Raw genomic sequence first — 19,715 nt, forward strand, 5'->3', positions numbered from 1 at the left:
ATACCATAGTTTGTAGACGCGATAACTTTTGCGCAAACCAATCAATATAGGCTTATTGGGATTTTTTTTACCAAAAATGTAGCAGAATACATATTGGCCTAAACTGATGAAGAAATGTGATTTTTTACATTTTTTATTGGGTGTGTTTTATAGCAGAAAGTAAAACTTATTTTTTTCACGATTGTTGGTCTTTTTTTGTTTATAGCACAAAAAATAAAAACCACAGAATTGATTAAATATCACCAAATGAAACCTCTATTTTTTGGGGGGGGGGGAATACACATTTTATTCAGGTACATCGTCGCACGACCGCAAAGTTTTTAGTTAAAGTAACGCAGTATCGTATCACAAAAAAATGGCCTGGTCATGAAGGGGGGGGGGTAAACCTTCCAGAGCTGAAGTGTTTAAATGAAGGCAAGAACCCCTGTAAGAATTTTATATCTTACTTCCATTTGCAAATTTTCCCTCACTGTGTCTGGTAAAACCGTTGTCAGCAGGAAATAAAGTGGGGGTAAACCACTCCATATACCAGTAAAAACCTGAAAGGAATTCTTATTCATTCCAACTCTATCCAAACCTAGAAAGAAAGCTTTTGACCTAACATATACTCTAAAGCGGTGTTCCAGCCTCCCCCTCTAAAAAATAAAAATCAGCAGCTAAAAATTAAAAATCAGCAGCTACACATACTAGCTGCTGACTTTTAATATTAGGACACTTACCTGTCCTGGAGTCCAGCGATGTCAGCTGTTGGGTGCTGCCGTTGCCATTGCCTTACGGCATCACGGGCGGGTCGCTACTGTGTATACGCGAAGCGCGCTGCGCATTCCAACTGGCTCTGAGGCGGGGGAAGGAGGAGGGGGCCAAACTTCCGAGGGACAGCGCTGCGGCGCCGTCTCCCGGAAGTGGAGAAGGGTACCTGTCAAAAACAAGTACCCGTTCCCCCCTCCCCCCTGAAAAGTGCCAAATGTGGCACCGGAGGGGAGGAGGAAGCAAATGAGTGGAAGTTCCACTTTTGGGTGGAACTCCGCTTTAAAGTTCAAATTGTTTGATATGAGGAATAAATACACATTTCACTCAAAAGCTTAGTAAATGAGGTAATTCTGTGTCTTTTTAAAAACCTGGAAGTAATACAATTTCCAAATCAATTTTGCATTTACTAGATGAAAAATAATCTAAATTGAATTGTTTAAAATATTTTTTGGAAAGTGTTGTGGTGCACAGGTACAAAATCAAATCACATGAAAATCAGATTTCTCACCAAGCTGGCAGTTAGAGAAGGGGCAGACTGTCCAAGGGCTTGGCTCCGCATTCGCACAAGATTTGAGGTTTCAGTAGATGCTTGCCACGTTTGTTGAGTGCCAGGAGGTAATAAGTAGCGCCCTACAAAGAAGATATGAATTTACTGAATATAGTCATTCTTGGCCTGTGTAGAAGGGTTAGTATTAAGGAGAAAACAGACCTATACTCCTATTTTTGTAAAATTCTAATAAAATTATCCCAGATACTCACCTAAAGCTGGGGTCCCGAGTTACCTTCCCCGCTGAAGAGTGAGAGGCTACTTCTTTTGGTTTCCACGTCATTGTCTGGTGATGTTGTCAATTACGATTAGCTGTCTGACAATGGGGTCCTCACAGGTCCTGAAGACTCCATTCTTACTGACGTGGGTGGGGGGAGGGGTTGTGTTACACAGATCGCAGGTTCAGCTATACTGAATCCTGTGATCTGTCCCCGACTGTCACAGAGGAGATCCGCCCGCTTTGTTTACACAAGCGGGTGGATTTCCTCAGTCTTTCCCCGACGATCGGGGGAGAGGGGCGGTGATCACCGCCTCTCCTTCCCCTGGCCCGACTCCCGATGTGAGAGGGAGAAATATGGTGACGTAGGTCTACGTCGCCAGACCCAGGGCTGCCACCTTGCTGCAGTAGCAGCAACGTGAGCAGTGGTAAAGTGGTTAATTATATCTTTTCATGTGACAACACTGAAGAAATGACACTTTGCTACAATGTAAAGTAGTGAGTGCACAGCTTGTATAACAGTGTAAATTTGATGTCTCTTCAAAATAATACACAGCCATTAATGTCTAAACCACTGGCAACAAAAGTGAGTACACCCCTAAGTGAAAATGTCCAAATTGGACCCAAAGTGTCAATATTTTGTGTGGCCATCATTTTTTTTTTTTTTTCAAGCACTGCCTTAACCCTCTTGGGCATGGAGTTCACCAAAGCTTCACAGGTTGCCACTGAAGTCCTCTTCCACTCCTCCATGACAACATCACGGAGCTGGTGGATGTTAGAGACCTTGCGCTCCTCCACCTATTTGAGAATGCCCCACTAATGCTCAATAGGGTTTAGGTCTGGACATAAGCTTGGCCAGTGCATCACCTTTACCCTCAGCTTCTTTAGCAGGGTAGTGGTCATCTTGGAGGTGTGTTTGGGGTCTTTATGTTGGAATACTGCTCTGCTGCTCAGTCTCTGAAGGGAGGAGATCATGCTCTGCTTCACAATGACACAGTACATGTTGGCATTCATGGTTCCCTCGATGAACTGTAGCTCCCCAGTGCCGGCAGCACATGTGCAGCCCCAAACCATGACACTTCCACCACCATGCTTGACTGTAGGCAAGACACACTTGTCTTTGTACTCCTCACCTGGTTGCCGCCACACACGCTTGACACCATCTGAACCAAATAAGTTTATCTTGGTCTCATTAGACCAGAGGATATGGTTCCAGTAATCCATGTCCTTAGTTTGCTTTTCTTCAGCAAAGTGTTTGCGGGCTTTCTTGTGCATCATCTTTAGAAGTTGCTTCCTTCTGGGACGACCATGAAGACCAATTTGATGTACTGTGTGGCATATGGTCTGAGCACGGAAAGGCTGACCCCCCACCCCTTCAACCTCTGCAGCACTCATATGTCTATTTCCCAAAGACAACCTCTGGATAGGACGCTGAGCAAGTACACTCAACTTCTTTGGTTGACCATGTTGAAGCCTGTTCCGAGTGGACCGCTGTATGGTCTTGACCACCATGCTGCAGCTCGGTTTAAGGGTTTTTCAGATCCTCAAAGAGTTCTTTGCCATGAGGTGCCATGTTGAACTTCCAGTGACCAGTATGAAAGAGTGAGAGCGATAACACCAAATTTAACACCTGCTCCCCATTCACACCTGAGACATTGTAACATTAACAAGTCACATGACACCGGGGAGGGACAATTGGCTAACTGGGCCCAATTTAGACATTTTCACTTAGGGAGTGTACTCACCTTTGTTGCCAGCGGTTTAGACATTAATGGCTGTGTGTTGAGTTATTTTGAGGGGACAGCAAATTTACACTGTTATACAAGCTGTACACTCACTACTTTACATTGTAGCAACGTGTCATTTCTTCAGTGTTGTCACTTGAAAAGATATAAATATTTACAAAAATTTGAAGGGTGTACTGACTTTTGTAAGATACTGTATATATCCAGCTATATAGTTGGATATTTAATCCACTCGGAGACAGATATATGTATTATTAGAGGTTTAAATGTGGCACATGAGACTCCGAGATCAAAATTTTTAAAATGTGAAAAGACCTAAAAAACACTGTTTGGCAAAGTTTCAGACCGGATTGTTATATAATATTCATGACGGACTCCCTTTTAATAGGCAGGTAGCTTGATACAAGCTCCCTGTGCCTGCTGTCACTTATGCTGGCCATACACAAACAAATTTTTCTTTAGAATTAAAATTTAAAAACATTCATCCGATTTTCTAACCATTAGTGGGGTCCATTCGGTGTTTGTTGTCAACCACAGTGACAGGAAAATTAGAAGGAGCAGATAAGAAAACTTCTTGATCAAAAAAATCTTCAAATAATGTATTGTGGTTTTTGCTCAGAAGTTCTATTCATTTTAAAATTGAATGGTAAATACATTTTTGTACAAATATTGTGCAAATATTCTTGTCCAAAAATCAATACATGTATGGGCAGCATAAGACATTTGGTAGCAGCAGCATACTTTTTTATGGGGTAAAGAAAAAAAAAATGGCCCTTTATAGTAACCAAAACAGCAGATAATCACTACTATAATATAATTATAATTTCTACTTTGAAACAGTGAAAGTATTCTTGTATGATGTGTATGTACTGTGTATAATAAATTTGCCTAGAAGTCGTATATGCAGGGTATTTTAACTGGGAGTCAGACATGAAGCTATAAGAAGGGTGGAAAATAATATTTTATATTAAAGTAGTACAAAAAAGCGGAGACTTTTTTTTTCATGGATATAATAATTGTAAATATAATGCAAAATACTGGTAAACTTTTAATTTAAATGTAATTGTAACGCCTTATATCACCTCCAGTCTCTCAGCCTCCACCTTCTCTGGGTTCAGATGCTGATTTTCCCTGCACAGGGCCCTTAACGGGATTTAAAAAAAAAAACTTTTAAAACAAACTTGTCATACTTACCGGCTCTGTGTAATGGTTTTGCACAGAGAAGCACTGTTTCTCCTCTTCTTGCTCCCCCCCCCCCCCCCCGGAACCAGTGGCGTACCTAGAGCATTTGGCACCCGGGGTGGATCCTATATCTGGCACCCCCCCCTTTAAAATGTAAAAACACCCACAAAAATTTGTTATGTTTTCAAGAGTATTTATTGCACATATTTCACAGCCCCCCATCACAGTGCCCCTTGCCGTCTGTCCCCATGCCCCCCCCCCTCTGCAGACATGATACAAGAGATGGTCAGACTACTGGAGATCACTAAAGGGGGGGCAGGGTGCACAGGGGGGGTGGAGAGCACTGGGGGGAACTGGAGATCACTAAAGAGGGGGCAGGGTGCACAGGGGGGTAGAGAGCACTGGGGGAACTGGAGATCACTGAGGGGGGGGGAGCCAGGGTGCACAGGGGGGTGGAGAGCACTGGGGGAACTGGAGATCACTGAGGGAGGGGAGCCAGGGTGCACAGGGGGGTGGAGAGCACTGGGGGAACTGGAGATCACTGAGGGGGGGGGGTGGAGCCAGGGTGCAGAGCACTGGGGAACTGGAGATCACTGAGGGGGGGAGCCAGGGTGCACAGGGGGTAGAAGAGCACTGGGGGAACTGGAGATCACTGAGGGGGGGGGAGCCAGGGTGCACAGGGGGTAGAGAGCATTGGGGTAACTGGAGATCACTGAGGGGGGGAGTAGGGTGCACAGGGGGTGGAAAGCACTGGGGGAGCCAGGGAGCATTGGGGGGAGCTGCAAAGCACTGTGGGGAACTGAAGAGAACTGGGAGGAGGGGGGGGCTAAAGAGCACTGGGGGGGCTGGAGAGGGGGGGTTGAAGAGCACTGGGGTGGGGGGGGGGTGCTGGATAGCACTGGGGGGCCAGCAAAGGAATTTGTATATTAGGGGCGGGGCGGTGGGACAGCTGCATAAAGAGGAATTGACCTTTCCATAGATCTCCTGCGTCTGTTGAATGCCTGCAGGAGGGAGAGGAGGAGAATCAGTCATTCAACGGATGCAGGAGATATATGCAAAGATCAGTTCCTCTTTATGCAGCTGCCCTGGCCGGCGGCCGCTTCTCCTATCCAGCACAGTGAGCACACAGACAGCACTTACCTTCTTTCTTCCCGCCTCCTGTGAGAAGCGCGCCGCTGACTGAAGGAGCTGTTATTGCAGCTGCCTTCACAGGGAGATACGTGCCGGCCCGACGGTGGGCACCCCTGAGCGGACTGACCCCCCCGTGCGTGGTACCCGGGGCGGTCCGCACTGCCCGGAACTTCTGGCTCCTCCTGCCTTTAAAGTGCCCATATAGTAAGCAGAAAAATACAGTTGCGCTCATAAGTTTACATACCCTGGCAGAATTTATGATTTCTTGGCAGTTTTTCAGAGAATATGAATGATAACACAAACATTTTTTTCTTTCACTCATGGTTAGTGTTTGACTGAAGACATTTATTATCCATCAACTGTTTTACTTTTTAAATCATAATGACAACAGAAACTACCCAAATTACCCTGATCAAAAGTTTACATACCCTGGTGATTTTGGCCTAATAACAACATGCATTGACACAAAGGGGTTTGAATGGCTATTAAAAGGTAACCATCCTCACCTGTGATCTGTTTGTTTGTAGTGTGTGTGTATAAAAAGGTCAATGAGTTTCCTGGACTCTCGACAGACCCTTGCATCTTTCATCCAGTACTGCACTCACGTTTCTGGATTCTGAGTCATGGGAAAAGCAAAAGAATTGTCAAAGGATCTGCGGGAAAAGGAAGTTGAACTGTATAAAACAGGAAAGGGATATAAAAAGATATGTGTTCAAACTAATCAAGAAATGGAAAATGAGGGGTTCTGTTCTGTTGAAACCAAACCACGGTCAGGTAGACCAACTAAAATTTCAGCCACAACTGCCAGGAAATTGTCCTTGATGCAAAGAAAACCCACAAATAACTTCAGGTGAAATACGGGGCTCTCTGAAAACATGTGGTGTGGCTGTTTCAAGATGCACAATAAAGAGGCACTTGAAGTAATATGGGCTGCATGGTCGAATCGGCAAAAGAAAGCCATTACTACGCAAATGCCACAAAGTATCCCGCTTACAATACGCCAAACAGCAAATAGACAAGCCTCAAACCTTCTGGCACAAAGTCATTTGGGGTGATGAGACCCAAAATTGACCTTCATGGCCACAACCATAAATGCTACATTTGGAGAGGAGTCAACAAGGCCTATGATGAAAGGTACACCATTCCTACTGTGAAACACGGAGGTGGATCGTTGATGTTTTGGGGATGTGTGAGCTACAAAGGAACAGGAAATTTGGTCAGAATTGATGGCAAGATGAATGCAGTATTATCAAAAAATACTGGAGGAAAATTTACATTCATCAGCCCAGAAGCTGTGCATGGGACGTACTTAGACATTCCAACATGAAAATGATCCTAAACACAAGGCCAAGTCGACCTATCATTGGCTACAGCAGAATAAAGTGAAGGTTCTGGAGTGCCCATATCAGTCTCCTGACCTTAATATCATTGAGCCACTCTGGGAAGTTTATGCAAGACAGCGCAAGAATTTACAGGAACTGCTGGAGGCTTTTTACCAGAAAGAATGAGCAGCTTTACCATCTGAGAAGATAAAGAGCCTCATCCACAAATATTACAAAAACCTCAAGCTGTCATTGATGCTAAAAGGGGGCAATACATGGTATTAAAAACTGGGGAATGTCAACTTTTGATCAGGGTCATTTGGGTAGTTTCTGTTGTTATTATGATTTAAAAACAGTAAACACAGTTGATTGATAATAAATGACTTCAGCCAAACACTAACCACGAGAGAAAGAAAAGTTTTTGAGTTATCATTCATATTCTCTGAAAAAGGCCAAGAAATCAAATACTGCCAGGGTATGTAAACTTATGAGCACAACTGTATATTACTGTATAGACTGTCCCTATAGCAAGGTAAAAAAAAAAAAAACTCTGCCTTTAAAATCACTTGGTTCCTTCTCATACCCAGTACTACATTTCCCATGAGACATTGCTCTTCACGCATTCACAAGTTCTCTGCCATCTACTGACATGTATGGATGGTGTATGTGGATTGCACTGTATTTTCTGATACGTAAACAAATAATGCATTCTGTAGGCAGGACAACTAAGCAGCTGACCAACTAATCGATTATGAAAATAGTTGATATCCATTTTCATAATCGATAAATGGTCGAATAATCAATTAGTTGTTTCAGCCCTATTCCCGACCAGACTAGAGGAAAGACAGGGTGTGTCTCAAGGAGTATTTCCTAGGATACAAAAGTCCTGGTTTCGCACCATGCAAAATATACTTTCTAGGTGCGATGACAGACTGTCAGAAATTGACTTTCTTACATTTAGGAGGGTAGGGGTGGCTTATTATTATTATACAGGATTTATATAGCGCCAACAGTTTGCGCAGCGCTTTACAATGTGAGGGAAGACAATACAGTTACAATACAGTTCAAAACAGGAGGAACTAGAGGGCCCTGCTCGTTAGAGCTTACAATCTAGAAGGGAGGGTCAAGTGAAACAAATGGCAATAACCGTGGGGATGGGTTGATGGAGGAAATGGAGGTACATTTATTAGGTGTTGGTAGGATAGGCTTCTCTGAAAAGGAGGGTTTTCAGAGACCGCCTAAAAGCTAATAGAGTAGGAGATAATCGGACAGATAAGGGTAAGGAGTTCCATAGGATTGGAGAGGCTCTGGAAAAGTCCTGGAGGCGAGCATGGGAGGAGGTGACGAGGGGGCTAGAGAGCAGGAGGTTTTGAGAGGAACGAAGAGAGCGATTAGGTTGGTATTTTGAGACTAGGCTAGTGATGTAGCTGGGGGCTTATAAACTGGTCCTCAGACATCCTATGCAATGAGAATTCCTATCCCTTTATCTCGATCCTATGGAGCAGGCAAGAGAGAAGCTGAAAGGAATAAATCAGTTGGAACTGATCCTATGGAGTCGCCATGCCTTCCACTGCAGGGTGGGAGGGCCTACCAGATACGTGTAACTAAGTAATATCATGTATAGCATGAAACTGCTCAAAATCTATATGTTTGAATACATTTTTAGCCTTGATAACTTGTATGTTCAAATAATACAGGTCTGTAATATTTCTGGAATTATGGAGACTGTTTCTTACCTTTTACAGGGTTAAGCTTTTTTGGAAATATACATGGATAAAAGGCACCGTAATCATCCAAAACATTCTAACATGGTGTTTCAATTTTCTGTGGCATGGAGTACTACTATGATCAATTCAAGTAGAACTAACGACAAAGCTATTTTTTTTTTTCATTTTTGATAGAGTAAGGGAGGGTTCTAAACCCTGTCATATTTCTTTACCACCTGTGTTACACTGGGGAGATTTCCCGTCACTTCCTGTCACATAGCCAAAACAGGTAGTGAGAGGAAATCCCTTCAAAGTCAGGGAATCCCAGGGTGTCACTAGCATCACCAGAACTAGGGTCCCCATTGGAAGATTTCCCATCTATTACCGCTCTGTGTCAACCCAAAAATTTTGAAATTTTATTTTACTTTTGATAATAGTAAATAGGACAAATAGAGAGGGTCAATCTCCCTAATAGGGATACAGACAGCAATAGAAACTGACAGTTGTTCTAATCCGTCTCCCCTCTAGCAAAAACTAAAGTTTTCACCTTAGTTACACTTCAAGGTTGTTAAAATCAAACATGTAATGATTGTATTTCAAACATGTAATGATTGTATTTCAAACATGTAATGATTGTATTTCAAACAGGTCAACGCAAAACAATCCCCAGATTATACAACTTGTTCTCCAGAATGTCCTATATTTGGCCTCTTACCAGTTAAAGCTCCTCCAAGACTCCCTCTTCTCAAAAGCCTGCCGTCCTCATTGAGTGATTTCTTGTATTTGACAGTCTTGCCTGACTTGAAAGAGACCTCGGGAGTGCTACATTTACGCAGCTGCATAGGCGGTGGAGATAAAATGTTGTCAAGCTGCAGAAACAAAAAGTGGGATATGTATAATGGTTTTCTTTTTAAACATCAGCAGAAAATATTAGGAAAGTGCACTTACTATGGAAAAAAAAATATACAAAAAAAAACCAAACAAAAAAAAAAAAAAAAAACAGTATAAAAGAGTTTAAAGTGGAATTGTGGACTAATGAAAAGTTTTAGTATCTATATTATACAGTGCATTCGGAAAGTATTCACGGCGCTTAACTTTTACCACATTTTGTTACCGCCCAATTCCAAAATGGAATTACTTATTTTCCTCAAGATTCTACAAACACTATCCCATAATGACAATGTGATAGAAGTTTCCTTGAAAACGTCGCAAATTTATAAAAAAATAAAAAAAACGAAAAAAATCACAACATGTACATAAGTATTTACAGCCTTTGCTCAATACTTTGTTGAAGCACCTTTGGCACCAATTATAGCCTCAAATATTTTTAAATATGAAGCTAAAAGCTTGACACACCTATTTTTGGGCAGTTTCTCGCACTCTATGCAAGACCTCTCATGCTCTATTAGGCTGTATGGGGAGTGTCAGTGCATAGCCATTTTCAGATCTCTCCAGGGATGTTCAATTGGGTTCAAGTCCAGACTCTGGCTGGGCCACTCAAGGACTTTCACAGAGCTGTCTCGTAGCCACTCCTTTGTTATCTTGGCTGTGTGCTTAGGGTCCTTGTCCTATTGGAAGATGAACTTTCACCCCGGTCTGAGGTCCAGAGCGCTCTGGAGTAGGTTTTCATCAAGGATGTCTTTGTACATTGCTGCATTCATCTTTCCCTCGATCCTGATTAGTCTCCCAGTTTCTGCCACTAAAAAACATACCCACAGCATGATGCTGCCACCACCATGCTTCACTGTGGGGCTAGTATTGGCCAAGTGATGAGCGTTGCCTGGTTTCCTCCAGACATGATGCTTCCCATTCAGGCCAAAGAGTTCAATCTTTGTTTCCTTAGACCAGAGAATTTTGTTTATGGTCAGAGTCCTTCGGTGCCTTTTGGCAAACTCCAGGTGGGCTGTCATGTGCCTTTTACTGAGTGGCGGCTTCTGTCTGGCACTCTACCATGCAGGCCTGATTGGTGGATTGCTGAAAAGATGGTTATTCTTCTGGAAGGTTCTCCTATCTTCACATTTTTTTAAAAAAGTTGATGACTCCGCTGGACTGACCTATTTAATAGAGGGTCTGTGAGTGGGTGATAAAATAGGGCCGCTTGGGGAAATTTGCTCCCAATCGATCTGGGCCGACTGAATGGAAATGTGGCAATGGATCCTTTTAAAGGGTCTGGGCTGCTACCTTGAGGTACGGCCTAGTGGTCCTTTCCAAAGTTTCTAGTGGTGGTAGGTTAAAGAAGCGCCCGATGTCAAAAATAAGAATCCAACTTGGATCAAAAGATCGTCCTTTTAATGATAGTAACAGAACATGTTAAAACCAATGCTTCTTCAGGGCGTGAGCGTTGCTGTTCGGATCCAACATTGACAGCATAACCTTATCCCAGGCTGGTTTTAACATGTTCTGTTACTATCATTAAAATGACGATCTTTTGATTCAGGTTGGAGTCTTATTTTTGACCTCGGGTGCTCCTATCTCCACAGAGAAATGCTGGAGCTCTTTCAGAGTGACCACTTGGTTCTTGGGCACCTCCCTTACTAAAGGCCCTTCTGTCCTGATCGTTCAGTTTGGCCATGCAGCCCACTCTAGGAAGAGTCCTGGTGGTTCCAAACTTCTTCCATTTACAGATAATGAAAGCCACTGTACACATTGGGATCTTCAATGCTGCAAAAAAATGTTTCTGTACCCTTCCCCAGATATGTGCCTTGACACAATCCTGTCTTGGAGGTCTACAGACAATCCATTGGACTTTATGGCTTAGTTTGTGCTCTGACATGCACTATAGACCGCGGGACCTTATATAGACAGGTTTGTGCCTTTCAAAATCATGTCCAATCAACTGAATTTACCACAGGTGGGACTCCAATCAAGTTGTAGAAAAATCTCAAGGATGATCAGGGGAAACAGGATGCAACTGAGCTAAATTTTGAGTGTCATGGCAAAGGCTGTGAATACTTATGTAGGTGTGATTTTTTATTTATTTTTTTTTGTTTTTTATTTTTAATGAATTTGCAAAGATTTCAAACAAACTTCTTTCACGTTGTCATTATAAGGTATTGTTTGAAGAATTTTGAGGAAAATAATGAAATTAATCCATTTTAGAATAAGGCTGTAACATAACAAAATGTAGAAAAATCAAAGCGCTGTGAATACTTTCCGGATGCACTGTACATCTAAATCTACATGCAGAAGCATACCAGATGCAAAAGTGCAGCCAAACCAGCCTAGCTCTGGCCGAGCTCTGTGGCTCTTGACGTGCTCTCAGCAGAAGGCGGAAGCAAGGTAAGGGACTGCAGCACCTGCAGTAGTCTATACACTACTGGCAAAGTCTTTTGTTTTATGACACAGCTCAGCAACACCGTCTGCCATATGTGTACTGAACCTTCTTTTAAAGAAACCTGTACTGAAAGAATACGAAGGCGGCCACTACTAACCCCCTTTTGAAAATGTTATTTGCCTGAATATCCCTGCCCCTATTACTTTTTGAATCAATGACCTGGAACAAACATACAACTAGTTAAGTCACAGATATATTAAAACTCCTGCTCGACATACTAGTTCTGGGTTAAAGACTTGGAGTACATTATAGTACACAAGCTCTTTATTCATTAGGACTTGAGTTCTACAGTATGCAGCTATCTTCAGGTGACTGTCAAAAAAAGAACAGATATCAGCTCCCACTCCCAGCTTGCCTCAGTGTTGAAGTAAGCAATAGATCAATCATAAAAAAAGATAAAAAAAAAAAACACAACAATGGACAGAAAACATGCTTCCTGTAACGTGCTCCAGGAAACAGATTTAACTGGTAAGTCAAAATTTAATTTCCCTAGTTGTACTGTTCAGGGCACAGACTTTTTAATCATTATGACTAGGACATCCAAATCAGTCCAAATGAGAGTATGTAAATAAGGCCAGAAAGTCTGCATAAGAAATATGACATTGGAAAATCATTCACTAGAGAGAAGATGGTGTGGCTGATGGGCCAGCCGAATGGACAGAGTATATCAGCGAGTTAGAGTGTGGGCAACCAACAGAGGAAAGAATACTATGGCCCTGAATAGATGACTACCACCTACAAGGGAGGTAAATGCTGAGATTGAGCTAGCCAGTCCATCTGACCCTTCTAATCTGCCATGCCCATGCAATTGTCCCCAGTGGGGTAATCACAACCTCTGCAGCAGTAGAGAGAGAGAGGGGGATTGCCTCAGTTTCAAGTACATGTAGGCCATAGTAGTCCAGGTATTGCAATAATAGTTGCCTGTAAATGTGAGAGATGTTACTGGTCCGAAATCTGGCCTGCGAAGCTTTCAGCTTTAATTTGAGGGAATTTACATCAAAATCAGGTGAACGGTGTAGGAATTACAACAGTTTGTATATGTGCCTCCCACTTTTTAAGGGACCAAAAGTAATGGAACAGATTAACAATCATAAATCAAACTTTTTAATACTTGGTTGCAAATCCTTTGCAGTCAATTACAACCTGAAGTCTGGAACGCATAGACATCACCAGACGCTGGGTTTCATCCCTGGTGATGCTCTGCCAGGCCTATACTGCAACTGTCTTCAGTTCCTACTTGTTATTGGGGCATTTTCCCTTCAGTTTTGTCTTTAGCAAGTGAAATGCATGCTCAATCGGATTCAGGTCAGGTGATTGACTTGGCCATTGCATAACATTCCACTTCTTTCCCTTAAACTCTTTGGTTGCTTTCGCAGTATGCTTCGGGTCATTGTCCATCTGCATCGTGAAGCGCCGTACAATGAGTTCTGAAGCATTTGGCTGAATATGAGCAGATAATATTGCCCGAAACACTTCAGGATTCATCCTGCTGCTTTTGTCAGCAGTCACATGATCAATAAGTACAAGAGAACCAGTTCCATTGGCAGCCATATATGCCCACGCCAGGACACTACCACCACCATGCTGGTATCCTTTGGATCATGAGCAGTTCCTTTCCTTCTCCATACTCTTCTCTTCCTATCACTCTGGTACAAGTTGATCTTGGTCTCATCTGTCCATAGGATGTTGTTCCAGAACTGTGAAGGCTTTTTTAGATGCTTGGCAAACTCTAATCTGGCCTTCCTGTTTTTGAGGCTCACCAATGGTTTACATCTTGTGAGGAACCCTCTGTATTCACTCTGGTGAAGTCTTCTCTCGATTGTTGACTTTGACACACATACACCTACCTCCTGGAGAGTGTTCTTGATCTGGCCAACTGTTGTGAAGGGTGTTTTCTTCACCAGTGAAAGAATTCTTCGGTCATCCACCACAGTTGTTTTCCGTGGTCTTATGGGTCTTTTGGTGTTGCTGAGCTCATCGATGCGTTCTTTTTAAGGATGTTCCATACAGTTGATTTGGCCACACCTAATGTTTTTGCTATCTCTCTGATGGGTTTGATTTGATTTTTTTTTTCAGCCTAATGATGGCTTGCTTCACTGATAGTGACAGCTCTTTGGATCTCATATTGAGAGTTGACAGCAACAGATTCCAAATGCAAATAGCACACTTGAAATGAACTCTGGACCTTTTATCTGCGCCTTGTAAATGGGATAATGAGGGAATAACACACACCTGGCCATGGAACAGCTGAGCAGCCAATTGTCCCATTACTTTTGGTCCCTTAAAAAGTGGGAGGCACATATACAAACTGTTGTAATTCCTACACCGTTCCCCTTATTTGGATGTAAATACCCTCAAATTAAAGCTGAAAGTCTGCAGTTAAAGCACATCTTGTTTGTTTCATTTCATTGTGGTGGTGTAAAGAGCCAAAAAGATTAGAATTGTGTCGATGTCCCAATATTTATGGACCTGACTGTATGTAGACTGGATTAGCAGGGAATTAACCCCTTCTTGAACGTGCCCTCTATGATGGGCTTTCCCCTGCATGCGTCTTCAGGGACAGGGCTCTATACCCGGCTTACCATGACCCTGGACTTGCAAAGCAATCTGTTGCCAACTCTGAGTGTTGGACTATGTTGCTAAGTGAAGTGTCCAGAGCAGGATCTAGTGCAGAAAGCAACATTACAGGCTAGCCCCACATCTTCACCAGGCGGGGTCTGGATACAGACCCCCAAGGGTCTGCTGAGGAGTCCATTGAGCCAGAAGCTGTCAGGACAATCAGCAGTGGCTATGGTGCACCCGGAATCTTAATAGAAGAATCATCATGGAATAGAAAAAGAAACATCCATATACAATGGTAAGCTTCTCTGATTAGGGAAAAGAGGTCCATCACAAACACTAAAAAAACTGAGGCTAGCTGGGAGTGAAAAGGGGTTATAAAGGGGGATGTCCCAGCAGCCTTTTCCTAGTTTAACAGTATAGAGCACAGGCTTTTTAATTATAACCCATCTGTAATATGTAGCTACCTTCAGGTAGTGACCAGTAGCCAATCACCTGGCGATAACAGCATATAACCTATTAAAAAGAACCTGTGCTCTGTACTGTACAACTAGGAAAAGGCTTGATTCTGAAGTCTAGTACACAGTACTAGTTTTTTTTTTTAATTCAACCCAGCGGGCTGAAAGAATTGATCAGGAGCCGATCGGCAGACCTTTTTTGGTCATGCCCCTTCGACAGCCAGCTTCTATTGGACTGGCTGCAGTACACTGGCCAAATGACGGCAGGTTTCTCTTAAACCTGCCGATGCCACCGATCATACAGTACTAGGCTTAGACCCAAAGGGTGGCGATGGTAGACAAAATATTAATGTTCTCTCAAACCGAGCTGTATGGAAGGAGAGCAGATCTCTTGGGTGTTAAACACATTTGGTATGTCTCCAGGTAAATCAGTTGCCAAAAAATAAAACTGATGCAAGGTCACAAATTGTTGGGTTAGAAAGCTGACCGCAGGGTCTGTTATAGCTACTTATAGCTAAATAATGAATAACATGTGCCAAAGTGTGGTGCTACATATAGAATGCTGGGTATCTTACAATATTACTTTTAAATGCAATTCCCAGCCCTAGTTTACCTAAAGCCCACCCAGAAATCTGTCCATATTTGTCTGAATCTACTCATGCTTTGCTAAGTGCTGTCAATTTCAGACTCCAGAATTCAAGACACTGGGGACACTTGGGAAGCCTGCTAAATGTGTTTATTTATACCTGATAGGTGATGTTAACAATAATTTGTAAATGGGATGGATTGTATGTGGCTGCCCTCACAAGTTCAGCAGCACACCAACAAATGTCTACTACCTAATGCACCAGTAAAAACAAAAAAGTAACACAAGGTCTAGTTCAAAATAGTTTTAAAAACTTTTACAACTTAAAAAATAATAAAATAAAAAGGGGGATTACATTTTAACAAAAAACGGAAATTTTCCTTTTCCAAGCATTCCAAACACATTTATCATTAGGCTTTCTGAGAACTGCTCCAGCTGGGTTCACAGCACCCAGGGACACACTGTGATAAAAGCTTAATCCAGCAGCCGCAGCATGTAAGGAACATACACTGTTTTCCAGAGATGAGGAGGCTCTGCAGCAAGGGGACTTCCATTACAGTGTACAACATTTCACGTTAACAAGCAGGCGTTGACTAATGAGAACCAACCACCTAAAATAACCTACTTCCTACTAAAAGAACATTAACCATGTACCAATCCACAAACCCTGGGCCAGCTGATATAACTGTCATTTAATGGCATCCGTGCAAAAAAATAAATACAAAATCAGACTACCATTTAAGGTAACAGCCATTCTCTAAATAGGTCTCAACTTTAAACTGGCATCTAACGATGATCTCTAATTTTGTTTTTTAAAAGGGCAATTGTCTAGGACTCCTTGTTGAAAGTTGGATATAGTTTTCTTACCTACACACACACACACACACACACACACACACACACACACACACACACACACACTCTACCCTTCCTTTATTCTTCTTAAAGGACAAACGTTTCAGAAATGAAATTCACCAAGTAGCGGCACTGCATTAGCAATTAGATTTGGAACTACAGTACTAGTCTTGCAGAAACAAGACTGAGGATTGGGAGATCATTCTGTCAAACAATGGAAGAGATGTCTTAAGCCTCGTACACACGATCAGATTATCGAACAATCTGTCATCCGTTTTTGGTTGCATGCTAGTCTCAAGTCGAAAGTAAAGAGGTTACTTTCATATGAAAATTCCCGTACGACAGAATTCAACTTCAGAAATGATGTCATGTGTTTAATTGTTTTGTATGTGTTCTTTCGTTTCTGAGCATGCCTAGTCTTGCTCTTACGATTTTTTTTCGGACAAAAACTGTACTAATTAAACGAAAATCGGACGTTGTGTTGACGTACGATAAAAATTTTATAGCCTGCACATCCAGTTGTTGTCGTCCGAAAATTCGTAATCGGCTGTCAAAAGCACTATACTACCAATCCGAAAATCGGCAGATTGTTCTTCGGACGAAATTTTCCTTCCAATTTTCGTACAGTGTGTACGGGCCTTTAGTTTTTTTTTAAAAAGAAAAGGTGATATTCCAGTTTAAACTGTAACTATTCCAGCTGAAACCTTTCTTTAGTTTTGGATAGATGCAAAAGGGTTAGTTTTACAGCTGTCTGTGTTCCCTCTGGAAGATACACTTCTTGTTCCCAGAGACACAAAAGGAAGTAATCTGCCCAAAATGTGGGAAAATCTCATTTCTGACTTCAGTTACAAGAACAAGAGTCTCCACTGCAAGATTCCTCTATTTCTGCTTTCGTGATTTCTATAAAATATTTGATTTCCCCCCTGGGTTTTTCTTATGGTGAGAACGATCTCAAAAACTTGCCTAGTTTAGAAGGTCCCTGCCTTCATCAGACCTCTGTATTAGACAGAAAACAAACCTGTTCTTTTGGAAAGAAAAGGCTTCTGTGTTTACAAGCAACAGCAGGGAGCGGAGGGTGAAAAATGGAGGTGGTGGAATAGAGTTTCGACTATCCAGCTGTTAAACTGGGTGAGATAGGCATATTAGAAGGCCTGGTGGGTCAGATTTGTCCCGCGGGCCTTGTGTTTGACACAGGAGCGCTAGGTATAACTCTCTCATGCCCCCCCCCCCCCTTATATTTTTTAATACATTTCCATCCTCTACTAAAATTATTTTTAAAAATGATCAGTTAAGTCCGGCGGATACTGTTTTATGCTAAATAAAACATTCTTCAATTCAGTTGAAAGATCTAATGGCATCAATGCTTGCAAGGTTTAAAATACTTTAAAATTTTAGTCAGTCATGCCTGGAAAGGTAGTGTAAAACCCAGGAGCTGGCCACTGCGGGGAACCCCAGAAGTACCCCGAAGAATGCACTAAGCCCCCACACCCCCCATCCATCGCAGTGTACACCACAGTGCGCCCACAGCGGGGGGCAGCACAGGAGGGGGGATACCACAGAGACCACCTTTTCCTGCCATCCCCCAGGAGTGGGCCCACATATTACCCCACAGACAACTGTCCCAGGGACATGGGAGTAGCATTACTCACCATTCCACGGATAGTGGGCTCCGCTCCGATAAGGAACACCTCCCACCCTGAGTGGGGGTGGCATCAGCCAGGAAGAGATGCTAGCAACACACGGGCGTTCTGAAGTTGAGACATCCCGGCGAAGATGGATCTCCGCAGGCACGTCCCCGTCCTCAGGGGCACTGTCATTGTGAGGCCTGGGCGCACCAATGACCTGCGACGCTCGGCAGGCTGGGACTCCATAAGGATCTAGATTATCCAGTGCGAAGCCCAGCTCTGCTGTCGCTTGTAGTTCTCCAGGGATCCCCCTGACTAACTAGCGATAGTGATTGAAAGAGAAATAAAAGACTATTTTCAAAGAAAAAAAACAAAAGAACAGACATAGGTCCCAGCTGGTAAGACCTAGACCTATTCCTGATGCTAGGCAGCATGAAACTGGAAAACAGTGCTTACTGTGTCAGGATAATGGCTGAGGGACGGCCTCCTAGAGGTGTGTCTCAGAGTGAAGTTTTTTTTTTTATTAACCTTTCACTGCCTAGCTTACTCCTGCAGAGAGCGCCATTACCCACTCATGAAGGTATACCGAACGGGCTGCGACTGTCAAAGGACGTAGGAGAAATTAGGCAGTCCTGGTAAATACCCAGCAATTACGTTCACTCTGTAATGTCCCTGTAGTGGGTGTTGATTAAAGAAGTGTAAAGCTATTGTTGAGTTATGGGTCAAGTATGAGAAGTTGTTGTAAGTGTATGCATAATTAATGCCTGCTGTATTTTAGATGTAAGGGTGGTTGCTGAGAAAACCCGGATAAAGTATTGGGTCAGCTTTACTTTATTTTGGAATTAAATGTATGGTTTATTGAGGCACTGAATATTAAAATATAACATTTAAGAGATGAGGCTTCCTAAACATGTTACAACCAAAAACCAAGTCAGTGTAGAATGCTCAGTGCAAATTATTGAAATTGAAATAACTTTATGGAATATGAAATGTTTAAATGCTGACAACTTTGAACTACAGAAAAAAATTTTATGTGACAAATGATTAATAAATGACATGTTTACTAGACAAAAAAAAAACGCTTTTTTTCTTTCAAGATGTGGTGACATATACAACAAAGGGTGGCAGTAATAAAAATCAATAACGATAAAAAATACATTCCTTGGTTAACTCAGGCAAAACCACTTGTACTACTAAGTTGTTACTGTATGAGAAGCTAAATCCACATGAAAACCAGGGCAAACATCAAGGCTATAACATCTTATTTTTGAAATCTTCAGGGAATTGCCATCTTTTTTGGTTCAATGTTCTCCTCATATGTAAGCACATCAGGTATCTCTTCTTCTCATTCTGTGATGTGACCTTAAAAAACAAAGTCAAGAAAGAAGAGCAGCTCTATTGTACAAAAGGACGGATCAGTCAATCTGCCAGGTTTTCATGTGAAATAAAACAGAGGGAAGCCTTTTTTTCCATGCCATTAGGAGAAATATTTCATGTATTCTTCCCATGCTGAATGTGGTGTCAGGTCTGAGCACAGATCACTGAATTCGTTAAATACTGTTCACAGAGCCAAGTAATGGAGATAACATTTTTTTTCCTTAAGCGTCTAAATTGTAGGCTTCTGATTATTTGTTTTATGAAATCTCCTGGTACTATAATTTAATAGTACACTTTGAAATGATGAATGGTTAAAAACCA

General features: G+C 42.3%; 1 protein-coding gene across 3 annotated transcripts in view; it reads right to left on the minus strand.

Moving 5' to 3' along the window:
- The window catches only part of MAST4 (microtubule associated serine/threonine kinase family member 4), a 933,584-nt gene that overhangs the window by 654,937 nt on the left and 258,932 nt on the right, over positions 1-19,715 (minus strand). For all 3 annotated transcript variants that reach the window (XM_082272235.1, XM_082272234.1, XM_082272236.1), the window contains exons 2-3: positions 9,316-9,469; positions 1,259-1,380 (exon numbers count right to left, since the gene is read on the minus strand). In XM_082272235.1, coding sequence (XP_082128361.1) covers positions 1,259-1,380; positions 9,316-9,469 — 276 coding nt within the window. The remainder of the gene's footprint in view (positions 1-1,258; positions 1,381-9,315; positions 9,470-19,715) is intronic.

This window comes from Pelophylax lessonae, assembly GCF_965119305.1.
Source record: "Pelophylax lessonae genome assembly, chromosome: 1".
Classification (NCBI taxonomy): Eukaryota; Metazoa; Chordata; class Amphibia; order Anura; family Ranidae; genus Pelophylax; species Pelophylax lessonae.